The sequence below is a fragment of the Lolium rigidum genome, chromosome 5 (assembly GCF_022539505.1).
Source record: "Lolium rigidum isolate FL_2022 chromosome 5, APGP_CSIRO_Lrig_0.1, whole genome shotgun sequence".
Taxonomy (NCBI): Eukaryota; Viridiplantae; Streptophyta; class Magnoliopsida; order Poales; family Poaceae; genus Lolium; species Lolium rigidum.
Window position 1 is genome coordinate 75,224,025 of NC_061512.1, and position 16,763 is coordinate 75,240,787.

Here is a 16,763-nt window from a genome sequence, read left to right on the forward strand (position 1 = left end):
CAGCTCCTCCTCCTGCGTGCTCGGACTCCGAAGCCGAGCTCCCTACACATGAAAGTATCATTATTGTTTGTTTAGTTCAACCAAAGAAATAAATCACATAAAAGAATTCCATGAGTTAGAACTAGTGTTAATGAGAAAAACATGAGCAGTATGAAATTGGCAATTTCATTTCAATTTTTAGTGACTAAAATAATACAAGAAAATGATAGATTTGGTACTCTAGGATTCAGTGAACATCTCTCAAAACGGAAAATGATAAAATTGGTACTTGACTAATCAGCTAGTAATACATATCAGGATGTAAATGGCGCAACCGCTGGACATAAACAAAGATACCGCTTCGGCCACATAGCGCGATTAGCAGTTTTGTGGTGGCCGCTAATTATTTCTGGCGGTTCCGTGCGGCTTAGTGGCGCCGCTTCGGCCGCACGCACTATTTTACTCCGTCACCTGTTGCGTGAATGCGTGATGCCTCTAGGCTCTGTTCGTATGTAGCGTGATTCCTCTAGGCTCTGTTCTCATTCTCTGATGCGTTGCTATTTCTACAACGCCTGTATTAAAATATAGCATGAAAGCTAGAAAGTTTTCTGGAAAAATTGGAAAAATCACTGGAAATCACAGCAGAACTGGAAATTATCACTGGAATATAGCATGAACCGTAGAGACTCCAAGTCAATAGGAACAGGAATACTACTTCACACTCTGTCGCCTGTCGCCACATTACTGCTAAACTCAGTTTACCAAAGACACATGGTACTGGTCCTGATACAATCTGAAGCTAAAAACTTGCTAAACACAATAGATTATATAGTCTTGTTTCTGCTCAGCTAGCTCTAACAACAAATATTCTGAGGCATGGCTTCCGTTCATCAGTAGATGACATGAATCTACATCTTCAGGTGCAACCAAGAAGCAGCATGAATAGGAGTCTTCTCTAATCAGCTCATCGACAAGTAGACTGCAAAAATGAGCAAGTAAAATTAATTTGAAACAGCTTCATGTGTATCATACCAAGCTTGTGAGATCACAAATAAATTGTGAGATCAAACAATCAGCTAACATAACACGCGCGAAATATATTGCCTGGACTGAACCAAACACTCAGGCAGACAGCTTAACCATCGATCAAATGTTTAACATCAGGATGTAAAACAAATTTGGATATTACACACCAGTACACCACAATAAGATAATGATATACTTGAAGCATCACAAATAACCAGACCGAAAGTAAGTTTTTGTAGAACCTACTTTTACTTGAGCGACAAAGCTCTACAATGCCTGACCGGAAGTAAAAAATGACACACATTTGCCTGACCAAAAGAAACAGGGCAGGTTTGATAACTTAATTAGATCAAATAAAGATAAACTGAGCAGCAGAGAACAGATCAACTACACCTTCTATCTCTGAATGAAAACATGGCAAAAACAGCTGCATAAAAAGTAAGAATATGCATCTAATTAGCATGCAAACCTACAACACGGGAGTTTTAGTATGCAAACAAAGACTATGAAAGACATTACAGTACAGAGCTTTATGGGAATAAAACATAAACAACGAAACGAGGAGATAGAGATGAGAGACTCACTTTCGCTGCTCATCGAGGGCATCCCACACCTGCTGGTCCTCATTGATGGTTTCCCACTTTAGCCTCTGCTTGTCAATATCACCCATGAGATCCAATTCTTCGAGCTCAACCGGCTTCATGGATGGGCCAGCCATTTCTTCGAGGTGAACCGGCTTCATGGATGGGCCAGCCATTTCTTCAAGGTGAACCGGCTTCATGGATGGGCCAGCCATTTCTTCGAGGTGAACCGGCTTCATGGATGAGCCAGCCAATTCTTCGAGCTCAACCGGCTTCATGGATGGGCCAGCCATCCCTATATATTCAAGAACACATATAATTAGAAACATAGTCAGCATCCCAATCTGTTGCATAACTTCGCCAAGTTTAATGTATAATCAGCATGGTCTCAATGAATCATGATGTAATTTTGCAGGGATGGATAAATATTACTCCCTCCGTTCCTATTTAATCGACGCGGGGGGAGAAGGCTAATGAACAGATTCACGTCAATTAAATCCGGACAGAGGTAGTAGGTGTCAGTCCACACAAAAGTTTTAAGTTATATACTGAACATTGAAAAGTGTTTCAGTATTTTCCCTGTGATGTGCTCACATTTTTGTACACTTTGAATTCCTGGAGTGTTGGACTTGTATCGTTTTTTTACCAACACATTGAGCAGCGTCCAAGCAACGACATGCTTATGAACTGGCAACCATAGTCACTCGAATTGACTGCTTGCACTAGCTGGATGCAATAGACGTGTGTATATTTTTCTAGTTGTGGCATATTTCAACGATGAGATATAACAATGCAATAACTGAAATGAAATCCTAGTGAAAATAGGAGCATCATGTGATTTGTCTAGTTTCTAGTACAAGGCAAAAATATTTCTGTACAGTTATGTGAAACCTGAATCTACCTCTGTCTTTTATAGTGTCCTAAATTCTGAACCTAACTCTGCTAGATTCATGGTTACAGTAACACAAAAGCAGGCGACAAAATGCCGGTGACCAGTTAGATTATACATTGACAGCAGAAACGTTGGCAAGCCATTCGCACATGTTTTCTAGCCATCTATACTAGGGACAAAAGATAAAATTGGGAGTATGATGCCCCGACCAGCAATATTTCAGACAACGCATACCCAGCAAATTCGTGCGAAGCAGACAAGCACAGAAGCCACGAGTGAAGAGGAGAAGTTCCTCACCGTCGAGCACGGACTTGCTCCCGCCGCTGCGCGGGCCTGCTGGTGCTGGAGCGGCCATGGTCGAGGCGGAGGACACGGGAAGGTAGGCGGCAGATACATCTGGTGCTGCCGCTGGAGGTGGTTGGGAGCCGCCAGATCCATCTGCTGCTGCCGCTGGAGGTGGTTGGGGGCGGCGCAGAGGATACGCAGAGGAGGTGGTCGGGGGCGGCGCGGAGGATACTGGGAGGAGGTGGTCGGGGGCGGCGCGGAGGATACTGGGCGGAGGTGGTCGGGGGCGGCGCGGAGGATACTGGGCGGAGGTGGTCGGGGGCGGCGCGGAGGAGGCGAGTGTCTACGCGTGTCTGTGCGAGGATGAGCCGCTGGGAATCGTGGGCTTTGTGGTTTTGTCCACCAACGCCATATAAATCTCGTGGTGGGCCGCCTACGCCGTTTGGGCCGAATTTCGCGGGCGGCGTATGTGGGATCGCGAAACGCCGCTGCCACTTACATCCTGAAATACATAAGTCATGCAGTTCATTTGGAACAGCGAAACAAAAATGAGTTCTGGCATCTAGTGCAGTTTACCATAACCAACAATATGCTTGTAATCAAACAACGAATGCAAAACAAAAGCATCTTGATTTTTATATTATACTAACAAGCTATAAAGTCTTCCTGCTTATGAACACATGCTTATTAACACAATGAATGGCAGGCACTGCTGCTTTTTAAGGACAATCTTCCTGCTTATTAACACCATGGATAGCAGCAGTATAACTTATAAGCCAGTGTCATCCAAAATGACAAGTGACTTGCTGACGTGATTTAATTCAAGTGTCTAACTAACCCATCTGCTCATGAACACTAACAAAATGCAAGTTGCTTATGACTTTTGTACCTTGTTGGCGAGCTCAAGCAGTTGTTTTGCTGTCTGAACATCCGCAGCAACACACAGGTTGTTGTGCTTGGCCTCCATAACCTCGAACAGCCTCCTCCCTATCGGATTCACAGCCACCCACGCCCTCTCCGCAAACCTCGATGCTATGGTTAGTGATTAATTAGTCTCACTGCCCCATCTCTTCATAAGCTGATTTTCTGTTATTCTACCATTAGCATCTACAGAACCGCCGGTCTGCCAAACATCAGACGGCATGCTTCTAAAAAGAGGCCTGCCGCAACCAAACCAGACAAGATAAACATACAAGCCCAAATTAAGCACAGGTAGTATGAAACATAATAGCCAGATTCCGCATCCTATAATTAAGTCAGGAGCTCAATTCATTGCACACAAAAATAGTACAAGTAAGATACTACTCTACTTATCTGGGACAAGATATGCAGAATATCTCGTTGCTGGATGACGCTGCTGTTATACAACGTAATACATTCTAGGTTATGGAAGGTAAACTATACACTACTAATGAGATAAGAAACGTCTTTAAATCCCAACTATGAAGCACTTGGTCATCTTTACTGATCAAACCCACCTGAATGAGTCGATATCCGCTAGAGCATAGCTTTAGCAAATTACACAAACAACAAAAGTATGAATAAGAATTTGCACTATAAATGTATTCGAGCAATTCTGCTAAATCAAACAAGCAACCCGAAAATTAACAGGTCAAGCTCCCAGGTTATTATCTACTCAGGGTCCCAATCTGAGAACTAAGGTTTCTGGTTTTCAACTAATGTAAAATAGGAGTTCTGCGGTTACCCTGGCGCCAGAACTCGCGAGGCTTGGTACGGAGGAGCGACGCGAGCGCGTCTTTGAGGAGGTCGACGACGACCTGCGACTCCTGGGCGTCGAGGCCGCCGAGCCCGGCCGCGACCGCCTCGTCGTGCGGCAGGTAAGCCACGAACCCATCGGCGCTACTGCTGCCGCCGGCGCCAGATGCGGACGGGGCGGCCGACGATCGGAGGGCGGTGGTGAGCGATGGTGGGGGCGAGGGTTTAGGAGCGGGAGGGGCGGAGGATTTGGGGACGTAGCGCTGCTGCTGCCTCGGCCCGGAGTTGGGATGGCGGCGGTGGTAGGAGGGCTTCGATTGCTGGGCGGGCGGCGCGGACGACATGGCTGGATCGGGGGACGATTTGCGAGGAGGAGATGCCGGGTGGCGGCGCGGACGACATGGCTGAATCGGGTGGCGGCTCAGGAGACAACGGGGCTGAAAGGGGAGGGGAAAGGGGCGTCGTCGGGTGGCCACGGGCGGATCTCGGGAGAACGATAAGGAGAGAATGAGTGGTGAGGAGGAGCAGGAACGAGGAAGGGATAGGCGATATACCCCCGGCGAACATGGCTTAAATTCGCCGGCCATAACGTGTGGACCATTCACGGGCTCGCGGCCCATGCCAGCATACTTTACCTCTAGCATTTTCGAGACAAATTCGCCGGCGGTAGTGAACTTACCCCGGCATTTTCGAGATCAAACTCGCCGGCGGTAAAGCAAGGTCCATCTGAGTGCTCTCGGCCCACCTTACCGCTAGCATTTCCAACTCCAATTCGCCAGCGGTAACGGCACTACCCCTGGCAACCTCATTTCAACTCGCCGGTGGTAATTTACCGCCGGCATCTTTAAATTGGACTCGCCGGCGGTAAGAAGTGCGGCTATAAGCCTTTTCCTAGTAGTGCTAGAAGCCCAGACCAGCTGGCTCGTGACCCATGGATGTCAAGCCCAGCCTGGTATGGGTGTGACATTACCGCCCCCAGGAAAGATTGCTTGCCCTCAAGCAATGTCTCACTCATTCTCCATTGTTTGTACAGAAATTTGCCAACGATCTCCAAGATAAACAACACACCTTGAACCAGAAGGAGGTTTGGAACTGTTTTTTTTTTTTGCGAATACGCAAGAGATCTGCGTATCATTGTATTAAGCTTAGAGACGGACCAAGATGTTCAAGATTACAACGCCGGGTACAAACCAAACCAGCGGAAACCACCAGTGCCGACGATGCTTAGAACGCCGGGCTACCACACCCCGAGCTATCCTAATCCTCTAGCAGGCCTACCTCTACTGTCAAGCCAAAGCTGCCATTCCGCCGCGATAAGATCGATGGTAGGAGCCATGGCCGTGAGTTTGCGCTCAAAAACACGGCTGTTACGTTCCAGCCACAGGGAGCGGAGGATCAACATGATGATGGAGTTGGCCTTCTTCCTGTCTTCTCGCGCGAAACGGTCAGCGGCTCTGGAGCCACCAATCGGCGATGGAAAGGTTCCCGCGTGGTGTGATGTCTGGCAAACCCAGCCTAGAGATCAAGCCGCTCCAAACGCCCTGTGCAAAGGGGCAGTGGAGCGAGAGGTGGCTGATGGTTTCGTCGTAGAGATCACAAAGCGGGCAGATGATGCCAAACGGTCCGCTGTCCAGCACCTTCCACGCAAAGCTAGCCAGGCGTGCAGCTTGTGCTTCAGCGGAGCAAAGGAGTGCCAGATGAGGTGTGCACCGGGCAACCCTGTCGAACCGTGAAAGAGCATGCGGTATGCAGACCTAGAGGAGAAACGGCCATTTCCATTCCACGTCCAAGCAAAGGAATCATCAGCATGAGGGGCAAGCTGCATGGCGGCGGCGGCGCTGACTTGTACCCACAGTCTGAGGTATTGGACGACGGCATCAATGCTGAGCTCGCCAGATATGTCTCTTGCCCAGGCGTTGCCGAGAAGGCCATCATGGACAGTGCGGCTGGATCGAACTGCAGGCCTGACCAGGCGACAGAGATCAGGTGCGATTGCCTCCGCAGTCAGCCCATTAATCCAGGCGTCTTCCCAGAAAAGGATAGACGAACCACTTCCCACGACGATCTTGACAGAAGCATTGAAAAGAGCCAGGGAGTTGCAACCCAGGTGAAGTTTGAGGCCGCTCCAAGGGCGTGAGCCGTCAGTTTTACGTAGCCAGGCCCAACGTACCCGTAAAGCAATGTTCGCTCGGCGAACATCGAGCAGCCCGAGACCACCCAACTCCTTGGGCTGACACACAAGTCGCCAAGCCACCGAACAACCTCCTTATTGGGCGTCTGCAGCACCTGGCCAGAAAAAACTGCGGCGCAGCTTGTCCACTGCCTTGAAGAACCAAGGGTCGAGATCGAGCGCGAGGAGCTGGTAGATCACGGACGCAGTCATGACTGCGCGAACATAGACCAGTCGGCCTTCTCTTGACATCAGCTTGGCTTTCCAGGAGGGGAGTCTGGCCGCAAGCTTGTTAAGAACAATCTGCAGCTCCGCTTTCCTGGGCTTGGAAAGGGATAGAGGCAGGCCCAGATAGGCGCAAGGTAGAGACCCAAGCGGGCACGGCAACACCTGAGAGGCAGCCTGGATCACTTCAGGGGAGCACTGGATGGGCGCGGCCGAGCTTTTGGAGAAGTTGGCATGCAGTCCAGAGGCCGCCCAAAACAAGCCAGGGTTCGCCACACCGCCGTCAGTTCCTCGGTTGAAGGCTTCACAAAGACCACCACATCGTCGGCGTAGAGGAAGACCCGATGATGGATCCCAATGGAGGAGAGGTCAGAGAGGGCACCGGCGTCTTGTACAAAGTGGAACATGGCGGGGAGCACGTCCATCGCAATGACGAAGAGGAGGGGGAGATTGGATCTCCCTGTCGCAGGCCTCGCCCATGGCGGAAAGAGCTACCGGCGCAGCCGTTGACAAGCACAGCGGTACTGGCCGTGAGCAGCAGCAGCAGCAGCATGATCCAACGTATCCACCTCGGCCCGAACCCACGTTGCCGAAGAACACTAATGAGAAAAGGCCAAGATATGCTATCAAAAGCCTTAGCGATGTCCACCTTGATGAGCATGGAAGGAATCCTCCGTTGATGAAGAAGCTTGGCGGATTCCGATTCTTGTCCTGGATGCAGCGTCCACGGATGAAGGCCGTTTTATTGGCATTTACCAGTTCAGCCATCCTCGGACTCAATCGCCGAGCAAGGACCTTGGTGAGCAACCGGGCGAAGCTATGGACTAGGCTAATCGGCCTGAAATCCGTTAGGTCTAAGGCATTGGCTTCTTTGGCAAGAGCGTGATCAGAGCTTCATTAAGGCACTCGAAACCTTGCTCCCTGCCTAACCAGACCGCGGTCATCGCTGCCATGACGTCCGCGCCGATAATAGGCCAACAGTGACGGTAGAATTCCCAGGAGAAGCCATCAGGGCCGGGGGACTTGTTGGATGGCATGGCACGGATAGCTGCCAAAACCTCAGCCTCGGAGAAGGGCTCCTCGAGCTCGGACAGATCCACCGCGGGTATACCAAGCGCTTCAAGCGAAACATCAAAATCCATGGCCTGAGCGGTGCCCATGAGGCCGGAGAAGAACTCCGTGGTGAGGTTAACCTCGCTCTCCAAGTCAGAGACAATCCGGCCAGAAACGCGGAGAGCGGCTATGTCATTGCGTTGCCGACGAGAAGCCGCAGCGATGCGGAAGAACTGCGCGGAAGCGTCCCCGTCAGAGAGACCAGCCACCCGAGCACGCTGTCGAGCTATCGTACGCTGCAAGGAAGCGAGGCCAAGAACCTTCAGCTTCAAGCTTCTTCGCAGCCAGCTCTCGGAGGAAGAGAGGGAGCGGCGTTCTTGAGCCACATGAAGCCGCAAAATCAGCTCATTAGCCACGAGAATGAGATCACGGACAGATCCCACTTTCCGCTGGCTCCAGCTTTGAAGCCCACGGCTAGTGCGACGAAGTTTGAACTCCAGGCGGCGCAAGGGGTTCTCCGGCGAGGCGTCATCATCCCATCTGGCCTTGACCTCATCGTAAAATCCATCAAGCTGCAGCCAGAAACGCTCGAACCGGAAGCTCTTGCCAACGTGGGGTTCAACAGCCGTTGACATGAGGATCGGGCAGTGATCGGAGATAGACGAGGAGATGGCCGTGAGGGAGGCCGAGGGGTGCAAGTCATCCCATTCCACTGAAGCGAACCAGCGATCGAGCTTCACTAGCGTTGGCGTCGATCTACCGTTACTCCAAGTGAAACGCCTGCCGATCAAGGGGGATTCTCGCAGCTCAAGGTCGTTGAGGCAGCGGCGAAAACGACCCATTGCACGGCGGTCAACGTTTGAATTGTTTTTGTCTGCGGCGTCGACGATGAGATTGAAATCCCCTATGACAGCCCAAGGTCCTTGGAGCGCCTGACGTAAGTCCCGCAGCTCATCAAGGAAGGCCGGTTGGAGAGATGCACATGTTGGGCCATACACCGCAGAGATCCACCAAGCCGCACCACCGCGCACGGAAAGCTCGACAGAGACAGAGAAGTTGTCGACGCGGTTCCGGGACACGCGGACCTCCTCCAAAACCCAAGCAACTAAGACACCACCAGCGGTACCGACAGCGGGTAGGTAAGCGAACCCGTCAAAGCGGGGGCCAAAACATTCAACAACGTCAAAGGCGTTTACAGATTGCAGTTTCGACTCAGAAACGCACACGACAGCAGGTAAGGAGTCCTCTACAGCAATCCTAATGGCAAATCGCCTCGCCGGGTTGTTAAGACCCCTGGCGTTCCAGATCATTAGACGCGCGTTTTGTTCTTCCATGGAAAAAGATCCACGAGAAAACAACCACCTGATGGCGAGGCTAGATGCCCGTCGCCTCCACCGGACTGCCCTCACCATCCTCCGGGCAGCTCAAGCCAAAAAGAGCCGTGATGGTGCTCATTTGTTCAGGGCCGAGAGGTGAGGCAAAAATGGAGGCGTACTCCTCCAACTGCGTGGCAGAAAGCTTCTCGTTGTCGCGACAGATGCCGAGCTTGCTCATCAAGATGCGCTGAGCACGCTTAACAGCGGAAACGGAAAAGCCTTTCCCCTTCGCCGCGAGGCGCTTGCTGCGGCAAGCCGTCCATGGCGGCGCATGGAACAATCGTCGGCGAACAACCTTCGGGTCTGGCAGGCACATGAGCGGATCCTCCAGGCGGCGGCGGAACTGATGGAGGAGCGCCGTAAGAGTTAGAGCATCCTCCCGTAGGGACGAGCCAGCACCGGTTGGAGAGATCCGGTCCACTGCATGGCCATCGGACGGAGGGGGAGGCGCTACAACAGCCAGGTCAGCATCAACCACGGCCTCCTGTGATGGCACATGCACAAACTGATCCACGGGAGCCAGTGGGCCAACCACCTCGTCCACATGCGCCGGAGCTATAGGCGTAGCTGCCAACCCATGCACCTGCATGTCCGCATGGGCACTCGCAGGAGATGCGGGAAAGGTAACCGGCGAGGCCCGTGAGCCAGCGTCAGAGCTGCCCCGCGCAGGACTGTCCCCGGACAGGAGACGAAAGGGGGTGTCCAGGAAACCCCATCCACCTCGAGGACCGCACGCTGCTCCGACAGGAAGGCCTCGGCAGCTTCGAGGACGCCTACATCACCCCGCAAGCAGGGTTGACCAGCTGCGTCTGGGAGACCCGAGGAGCATGGGCAGCAAGAAGACACGGCGCTGCAACTTGTGAGCGGCCAGCAGGTCCGGCCCGGCGGCATCACCGCCACAGGGCCCACGCTTCCTGGATCTCGGTCTTGGAGCGGCAGTGGGGCCAGCACAGCATGCTCCGAACCAATGTCCGTTGGGCCAACCGTAGCCCTAGCGGAGGTAGGGCTGACGTCAGGCGCTACCACATCCGCCGGTCCGGCCGCGCTGCGGCCGCGCCTCCTCCGGGGGGCCCTACGGCGGCGCCGCCGTCGCGATGCACCACCAGCGGGTGCCGGTGTGGACGAATCTGGGCCGAGGCCGCCGTCGGAACCAGGGCCGGTGGGATCGCCACCACGGTCACTGCCTGGGCCAGCAGAAGAGGGCGGCGAACCGGCGATGAGCCAGCGGTCGACCCAGAACCGAATGCAGTACCAGAGTACCTTGGGCGCAGAAATGCGCGGCCGCCGCTGACCAGCAGAAACCTGCAGCCGCTGTCCAGAACCAGGTTCCGGCACAGCCAACCATCTCACCGCCGGTATGGATGCGATGTCATGAGTCCAGAGGGACAAGCGGAAGCAGGACATGTCACGCCGAGAAGCAGTGGCGGGGGCCACCGCATCGATGATGCCGCTGACAAGGGATTAACTTATCAATGCCTACGTATTGTAGACTAGGGTTTTAATCGGAAGTAGAGGGCAAGTAGATCTCGAAGGTTTCAGCCAAAAAGTACTCGACGATGTAAAAACTAGGGTTGCGTGAAACAATGAATCAATCCTCTCTTTGTCCCTCGACTCTCCCTTATATAGGAGGCGGAGCCGAGGGATTCGTAATACACAAGTTACAGAGTCCGGGAGGGTTTCCAACCCGTCCCGCAAGATTACAAGTAGTTCTTCCTAATACAACTCTAGCTTTCCTTAATAATAACTTGGGCTTCCGTATCTTCTTATTCTTTGAGTTATGGGCCTTCATTAAACCCAGGGTACTATCTTCGGCAGGCCCATTGGGGATGCCTATGTCAGTAGCCCCCGAGATTTTGCTTGAATCGAAGAATCAGGGAAAATCTCCAACTTTAATTATTCAATAACTCTGTCGACTTTTTATCACATATCTTTGGATACGCAATTATATATTGTACATGGATGATGGTAATTGGGGCTAGTTCATCTGATGGATCACGTACTAGTTAACTGCTCTAGTGGCAATCCGCAAAAACCTACTTCAAGATCACGTCCCTGGACATGATCTCGGGATACTGGTGTAAACTTCTACGAGTGCCGCTTAAGGTCTTACCATTCCGTCGAGTCCCGGTCATATTTTTTCGGGTACCTAACGCGTCGTTAGGATTTTTCTTCGTATCTGTTGATACGGAAAAAAGTAGCAAACCGACGTCGAGACGGTGCCACGCCGCTCGTAACGGATCCGGGGTCTTACCTTCGCAAAGTTTTGCGGCATTCAGAGATTATTCGCAACTTTGGCGCTCTGAGAATATATTGTCGAGTGCTTTTTCGGCTGCTGGAATAGCACATTTTATTGAGTCAACGGATGACTTATATTGCCCTCCCGATGGGAATATATGTAGAGTTATTTGTATAACTCGAAATATGCTCACTTTTTCCTTCTTTCTTATTTTTATAATTTCATCGGGCACGCGAACAGCGTTCCCGATGGAAGTAGCCCCCGAGGCTACAGCCAAGGACTAGTGCTTGGTTGTAGGCTCAACACTTTAATGCCTCATGTCGCTATATTGTCATTCTTTCTCGAACTTTTCATATCTATCGGGTGGGCGAACAGCACTCCCGATGGGAGTAGCCCCCGAGGCTATGAACAAATGCTTGCATTTGGTCATAGGCTCTCGCCATTTCTATTTTTTCATACTCGAATTTTCCTTTTTTCCAAAGTAGCCCCCGAGCATTTGGGCAAAAACTTGTATTTGATCAAAGGCTCTCGAAATAATCAATAATCTTCTGCTGTCGCCATTCTTATGAAGCTTCATAGCCGAGATTTTCTCTTGCCAAGGTGACATCATTGCTGACGATAGCCACGATTACTGTATCAGGAAAACGCGAGAACTGCTCTCTCTGTCCTGCGGGCCCAAATTTCTTATCAAGTTGACATGTCGTGCAAGTGGGGGACACACGTCCTCCACTTTTCCTGGCGCACGCACTGTAGCGCCTGTTCCTTCCTTTCTCAGTGAAATTGCGTTTTTACCCCTTGTCCACGTGTACACCATCTATCTCACAATTTGTCCATCCAACGGTGCGTCGATTCACCGCACCTCTACTTAAGATCATCGTCTTCCTCCTTTCACACTTTCGCTCGCGCCGCTCCTCTGCTCTCCTCTGTCAAAATCCCCATTGCGCCCAACACATCTCGAGCTCAACCATACTCACGCTTTTCTCCTGCGCCATTGTTGATGTCACCTCGGAAACTCACCAGGCACAGCACTTCCGAGTCCAAGATGGCATCCGCGGATCTGGGGAGCACTGAGTGGGAGAGATCCAAAATCTCCCCCCAAGACATCAACTTGCTGAAGAAACTTGGGATCAGCAAGAATCAAGACGCGCCGCGCTTCCCCAGCGAAGAAAGTTATCCAACCCCTCCTATGGAGTATCGGGTCAGTTTCGTTGACCACCTCATCCGCGGCCTTTCTGCCCCCATTCACAATTTTCTACGGGGTTGCTTTTTGTGTACGGATTACAACTTCACCATCTTACTCCCAACTCCATCCTCCACATCTCAATCTTCATCACTCCTTGCGAATCCTTCCTTGGAGTCCAACCTAACTGGGCTTTATGGAAACGCATTTTTCTCTGTCGCCGCAATGGCTCTGCCAATGTTTCCTATAACATAGGCGACGTTGTTATCTGCGTTCGCCCTAATGTCGAGTACTTCGACGTCAAATTCCCTGACTCCGTTCAAGGGTGGCGCAAAAAATGGTTGTATATCCACGAGGAGAACCATGGCTCAGTTGAAGACAACATTCCCCCTTTTGATGGTACCGAAAAAATCTGTCGCCGTCGGTCCTGGGATGCAGAGGCTAACGACGAAGAAAAAGCGGCGACAGAGGCGCTGATGACACGCATCCACCAGCTTCAAAATACCCGAGGACAAGAATTGTCGGGTATCCAAATCACGGCGTATTTCCTTAGGATTAGGGTGCAGCCTTTACAAGCTCGCAAAAATCCCCTTTGGATGTATGCTGGCGATGAAGATGTGGATCGCCTATCGACAGATTTATCGGTCAAGGACTTAGAAAAGCTTGTCCGAAAGATCTCGTCGCTTAGCAAGAAAGACACCGTCCCGTCATCTTGCCGTGTGACGCCATATAGCGCCACAAACGCGCTCCCACAGGTAATATATTTTTGTCATCTTTTTATTCATGCACTCTTTTCTTTTCTTCTTTGGTACTGCTATTTTTTCGACTGCTGTTACTGATATAAATCCATGTCGATACTTTTTCTATCTTTGTCCAGAACCATAAAACTGCGTCGCCTCTTCCTCCCCTTCCCGAAGGTGGGGAAGTCGAAGAACGGGCCGTTGTAACCGACGACAACCAGGGTACTTCTCGCCCTGAGAGTGAAATCGCGGGTTCTCGAAAATCCGCGGCATCCTCTGAAAAGGAAGTTGAAACCGAGGCTACCGCATCGACACACTCCCTCCCCTCCGCTGTTTCTCCAAGGAACAAGAGGAAGAGGGACGAAGTTGCCGATTCTGGCGCCTCCAAAGCCGGCACATCTCCTGCCGAAGAAGTTGTTCCTACTGAAGAAAGGACAACTTTCAATCCTTACTTGGATGCCCTTGTCAGCTCGTGAGTCCTTGCTACTCTTTCTCGATTTTTTGTCTATTTTCTTATCTTGTCGCCTTTTTATTGTAGTGGTGACGAGGAAGAGAATCCACCTATTGACGCGACTGCTCGAACGAGTACGTCGCGTACTTTAGTTGTTTCTGAAGCTCATCCTGATGGGGATGAAACTTCGCCCCCTCAACAAAACATCGAGCATCCAACTCCCGTTACCAGCCCCCGTGCCTCTTCGCCAAAGAGGGCTAGGGTCGAGCTGACCAAAGAGCCTACCTTGCTGACTGGTAGTTCCACGAATTCTGTAATGGATGATGTAGGTTATCTTTTCTTCTCTCTCTCTTTTTTTATACTCTGAATATTTTCAGTGCTTTGGACTCCCCTCTAGGTTTTGCTTGTTACTGTCGAATTTTCTCTTTCTATATTGATTTCATTTTTCTGTGGTCTTCTCCTCAGCCTTCGATGAAGGAATTTGTCCGCCTCGGTACCCAATTTATCGGGTACCGTGATTATGCCGCCAGGCTTGAAGGTACCATTTTTCCCTATCTCTTCCACTTGAATAAATTCCTTCATAATTTTGCCACAATAATGGATTGTCATCTATTTTGCCAGGGACCCTTGCAGAGGCTAACAAACGCGCTGACGCTCTTGCTATCAAGCTAGAGCAGAGCGAAACAGCTCGCAAGAAAGCTGAAGCAGATGCTGCCGCCGTCGAAGATCTTCGAAAAAGACTTCATGACGCGGAAACTTCCTTGAGCGATAATATAGCCCAGCAATCTGCTCGTGAAAAGGAAATCCTCACTCGCGTGGAATCACAGAGTCGACGTTTTGTGAGTAAGTACTCACATTTCTTTCATTTCTTCGGATCATTAAATTCTTCTGGCTTGCTTTTTCCTGACAAGCTTCTTTTGACTCACTTAGGGAAAACGCAGCAAGATTATGATCTAGAGAACCCTGAAGGTGATCGCCTTCTCGACGCTCTTTCCCTCCATGAAATCCACGGAGATGAAGCGCGTGAAGGTCTTGCCGATGCCAGATCAGGTCTGTTGCAGCTTTTTCCTTACTTCTTCCCGAAGAAGGAAGAACCCACGCCTTTTGTTGCTCTCGCCAAACACTTCAATTCTCAAGAAGATCTTGGGCTCAAACTTCGCCAAGAAGGTTTGAAAGTTGGCGTCGAAGGTACTATTGCCTTGGTCGCTGACAACCAACAAGATGTCGACTGGGCGAGAGTTGGCGACACAAAGGTGATGGAGACCAAAAGGTGACAATCGCTGATTAAGGCTGCCAAGCCAAACTCGAAGAAAATCCTTGCCTACCTCGGATGCAAGCCAACTCCCGCTCCTAGCTCATCGAAGCCGGAGGTCAAGTAGATCATCTTGCCTTCTCTTTTGTTCCCTTTTGATGCTGTCGCCGTAGTAGTTTTGGCGACGACTGTCTTAGTAGTTCATTAAGGACCCTCCTTTTGTAATAGCTATGTAAATACTGGGAAAATTAATGGAAATCTATTTTGTTTTCACAATTGATGTTGAAACTTTTCTTTTCAGTTGATATTTGATAACTATACTTCAACTCCTCGTCTTGCCGATACTTTTCCTGCTTCCTCCTACTCGAAGAAAATATCTGTCGGTGATGAATTTATTGAAGATTCCTCGGGTAAAGATTCCGCACAAGTTTTTAAAGAACTTCGCCAACAGCTATAGTCTATGAAGAAGCAGACACTTGTAATAATGGAGCAGTCTCGAAAATCATTGGAGAGGGAAAAGATTGCACTTCAGCAAGCCCAGGATGCTATAGCTGTAAAAGAGGACGCAGTTGCTGCAGCTGCCGAAGCTTCTCGACGAGAGAATTACATGCTTGAGCTAATGATTGATTCCAGCTTGGATATGACGGGTATACTTCGTTCACTTGACCATACTTATCTTTATTCCCAATGTTTTTCCTTCCTCTCTGATTCCTCCGCTGAAAACAAGTTCTTTTTTGGATACCGCTGCCGAAGATCAACATGTTGAAGCTCGATCCAGTGTGCTTCTTAGACTTGCGTCGGAGCATGGTTCTAATTTTTGGGTTACGCCTGAACGTACTCGCCAAATCGTCAGATTTCAAGATCGTGCGGGTCAGGTCTGCAATTTTCTCGACTTCTGCACAAGGACATTGTCCTTAGTTTACAGCGTCATGTTTCCGCGCAACAGGATGCCAGAGATCCTGCCTGCTCTGATGGATAAATTTCGGGATGCACCTCGAATCCATGGATTTGTGCGGGCCCAAATGTCTGCCGCTGCGAGATTTGCTATGATTATGATACAAATCTGCTATCCGAAGTTAAACATGAGTCGAATTGTTGCCAAGTGCCTAGCCAAGATGGCGAAGAAGAAGAGGAATATTGACAAAATTGATGATGTGGTGAAGCCTGTAGCAGAAGACATGATGGATGAATTGCTTCGGATGGATGCTGAGTTCTTCGTGAAGGGTAGTTATGCTGAACATAGTACTCGTACTTTCAATAATGAGCGAATGACCATAGATAACATACTAGGCGGCCATTAAGAATTTTTCCCTTTATCTTGTCGATTTTTCTCGGTGATTGCACCTTGTGTGTTGTAAACATAATCTATATTGTAAAGCCACAAAATATATACTCCTTATTTTTCCTGTCAAGCCCCCGAGTGTTTCGGTGGCGATTTTTTTTATTGTGTAGGCGAGGTTGAACCAAGGCAGAATAAATTATATTGAGTATACTATATTTGCGGGTATTAGCCCCCGAGCCTTTTTTGTTGACCACTATTTTGTATCTTCATTTACTTTGCGAGGTGCTTTGCACCAAGGCGAAATTTTTCGATGATGTAT

General features: G+C 50.2%; 1 protein-coding gene across 1 annotated transcript; it reads right to left on the minus strand.

The window, feature by feature from the left end:
• Positions 1 to 748: 748 nt before the first annotated feature.
• LOC124657872 lies at positions 749 to 2,856 on the minus strand. Its single transcript, XM_047196353.1, has 3 exons — positions 2,776 to 2,856; positions 1,590 to 1,881; positions 749 to 958 (listed from the first exon to the last, which is right to left on the minus strand). The coding sequence occupies exons 1-3, from the start codon at positions 2,831 to 2,833 to the stop codon at positions 790 to 792; spliced, it is 519 nt and encodes a 172-aa protein (XP_047052309.1). The 5' UTR covers positions 2,834 to 2,856; the 3' UTR covers positions 749 to 789.
• Between the last annotated feature and the right edge of the window lie 13,907 nt (positions 2,857 to 16,763).

What these genes read in the sequence shown, in the direction of transcription:
- LOC124657872 (XM_047196353.1), bottom strand. Translation starts at nt 2,833, where the DNA reads ATGGCCGCTCCAGCACCAGCAGGCCCGCGCAGCGGCGGGAGCAAGTCC. An exon ending in GAGCAAGTCCGTGCTCGACG is followed by an intron (nt 1,882 to 2,775) that starts GTGAGGAACTTC and finishes TTGAATATATAG; the next exon opens with GGATGGCTGGCCCATCCATG. An exon ending in GCCCTCGATGAGCAGCGAAA is followed by an intron (nt 959 to 1,589) that starts GTGAGTCTCTCA and finishes TCATTTTTGCAG; the next exon opens with TCTACTTGTCGATGAGCTGA.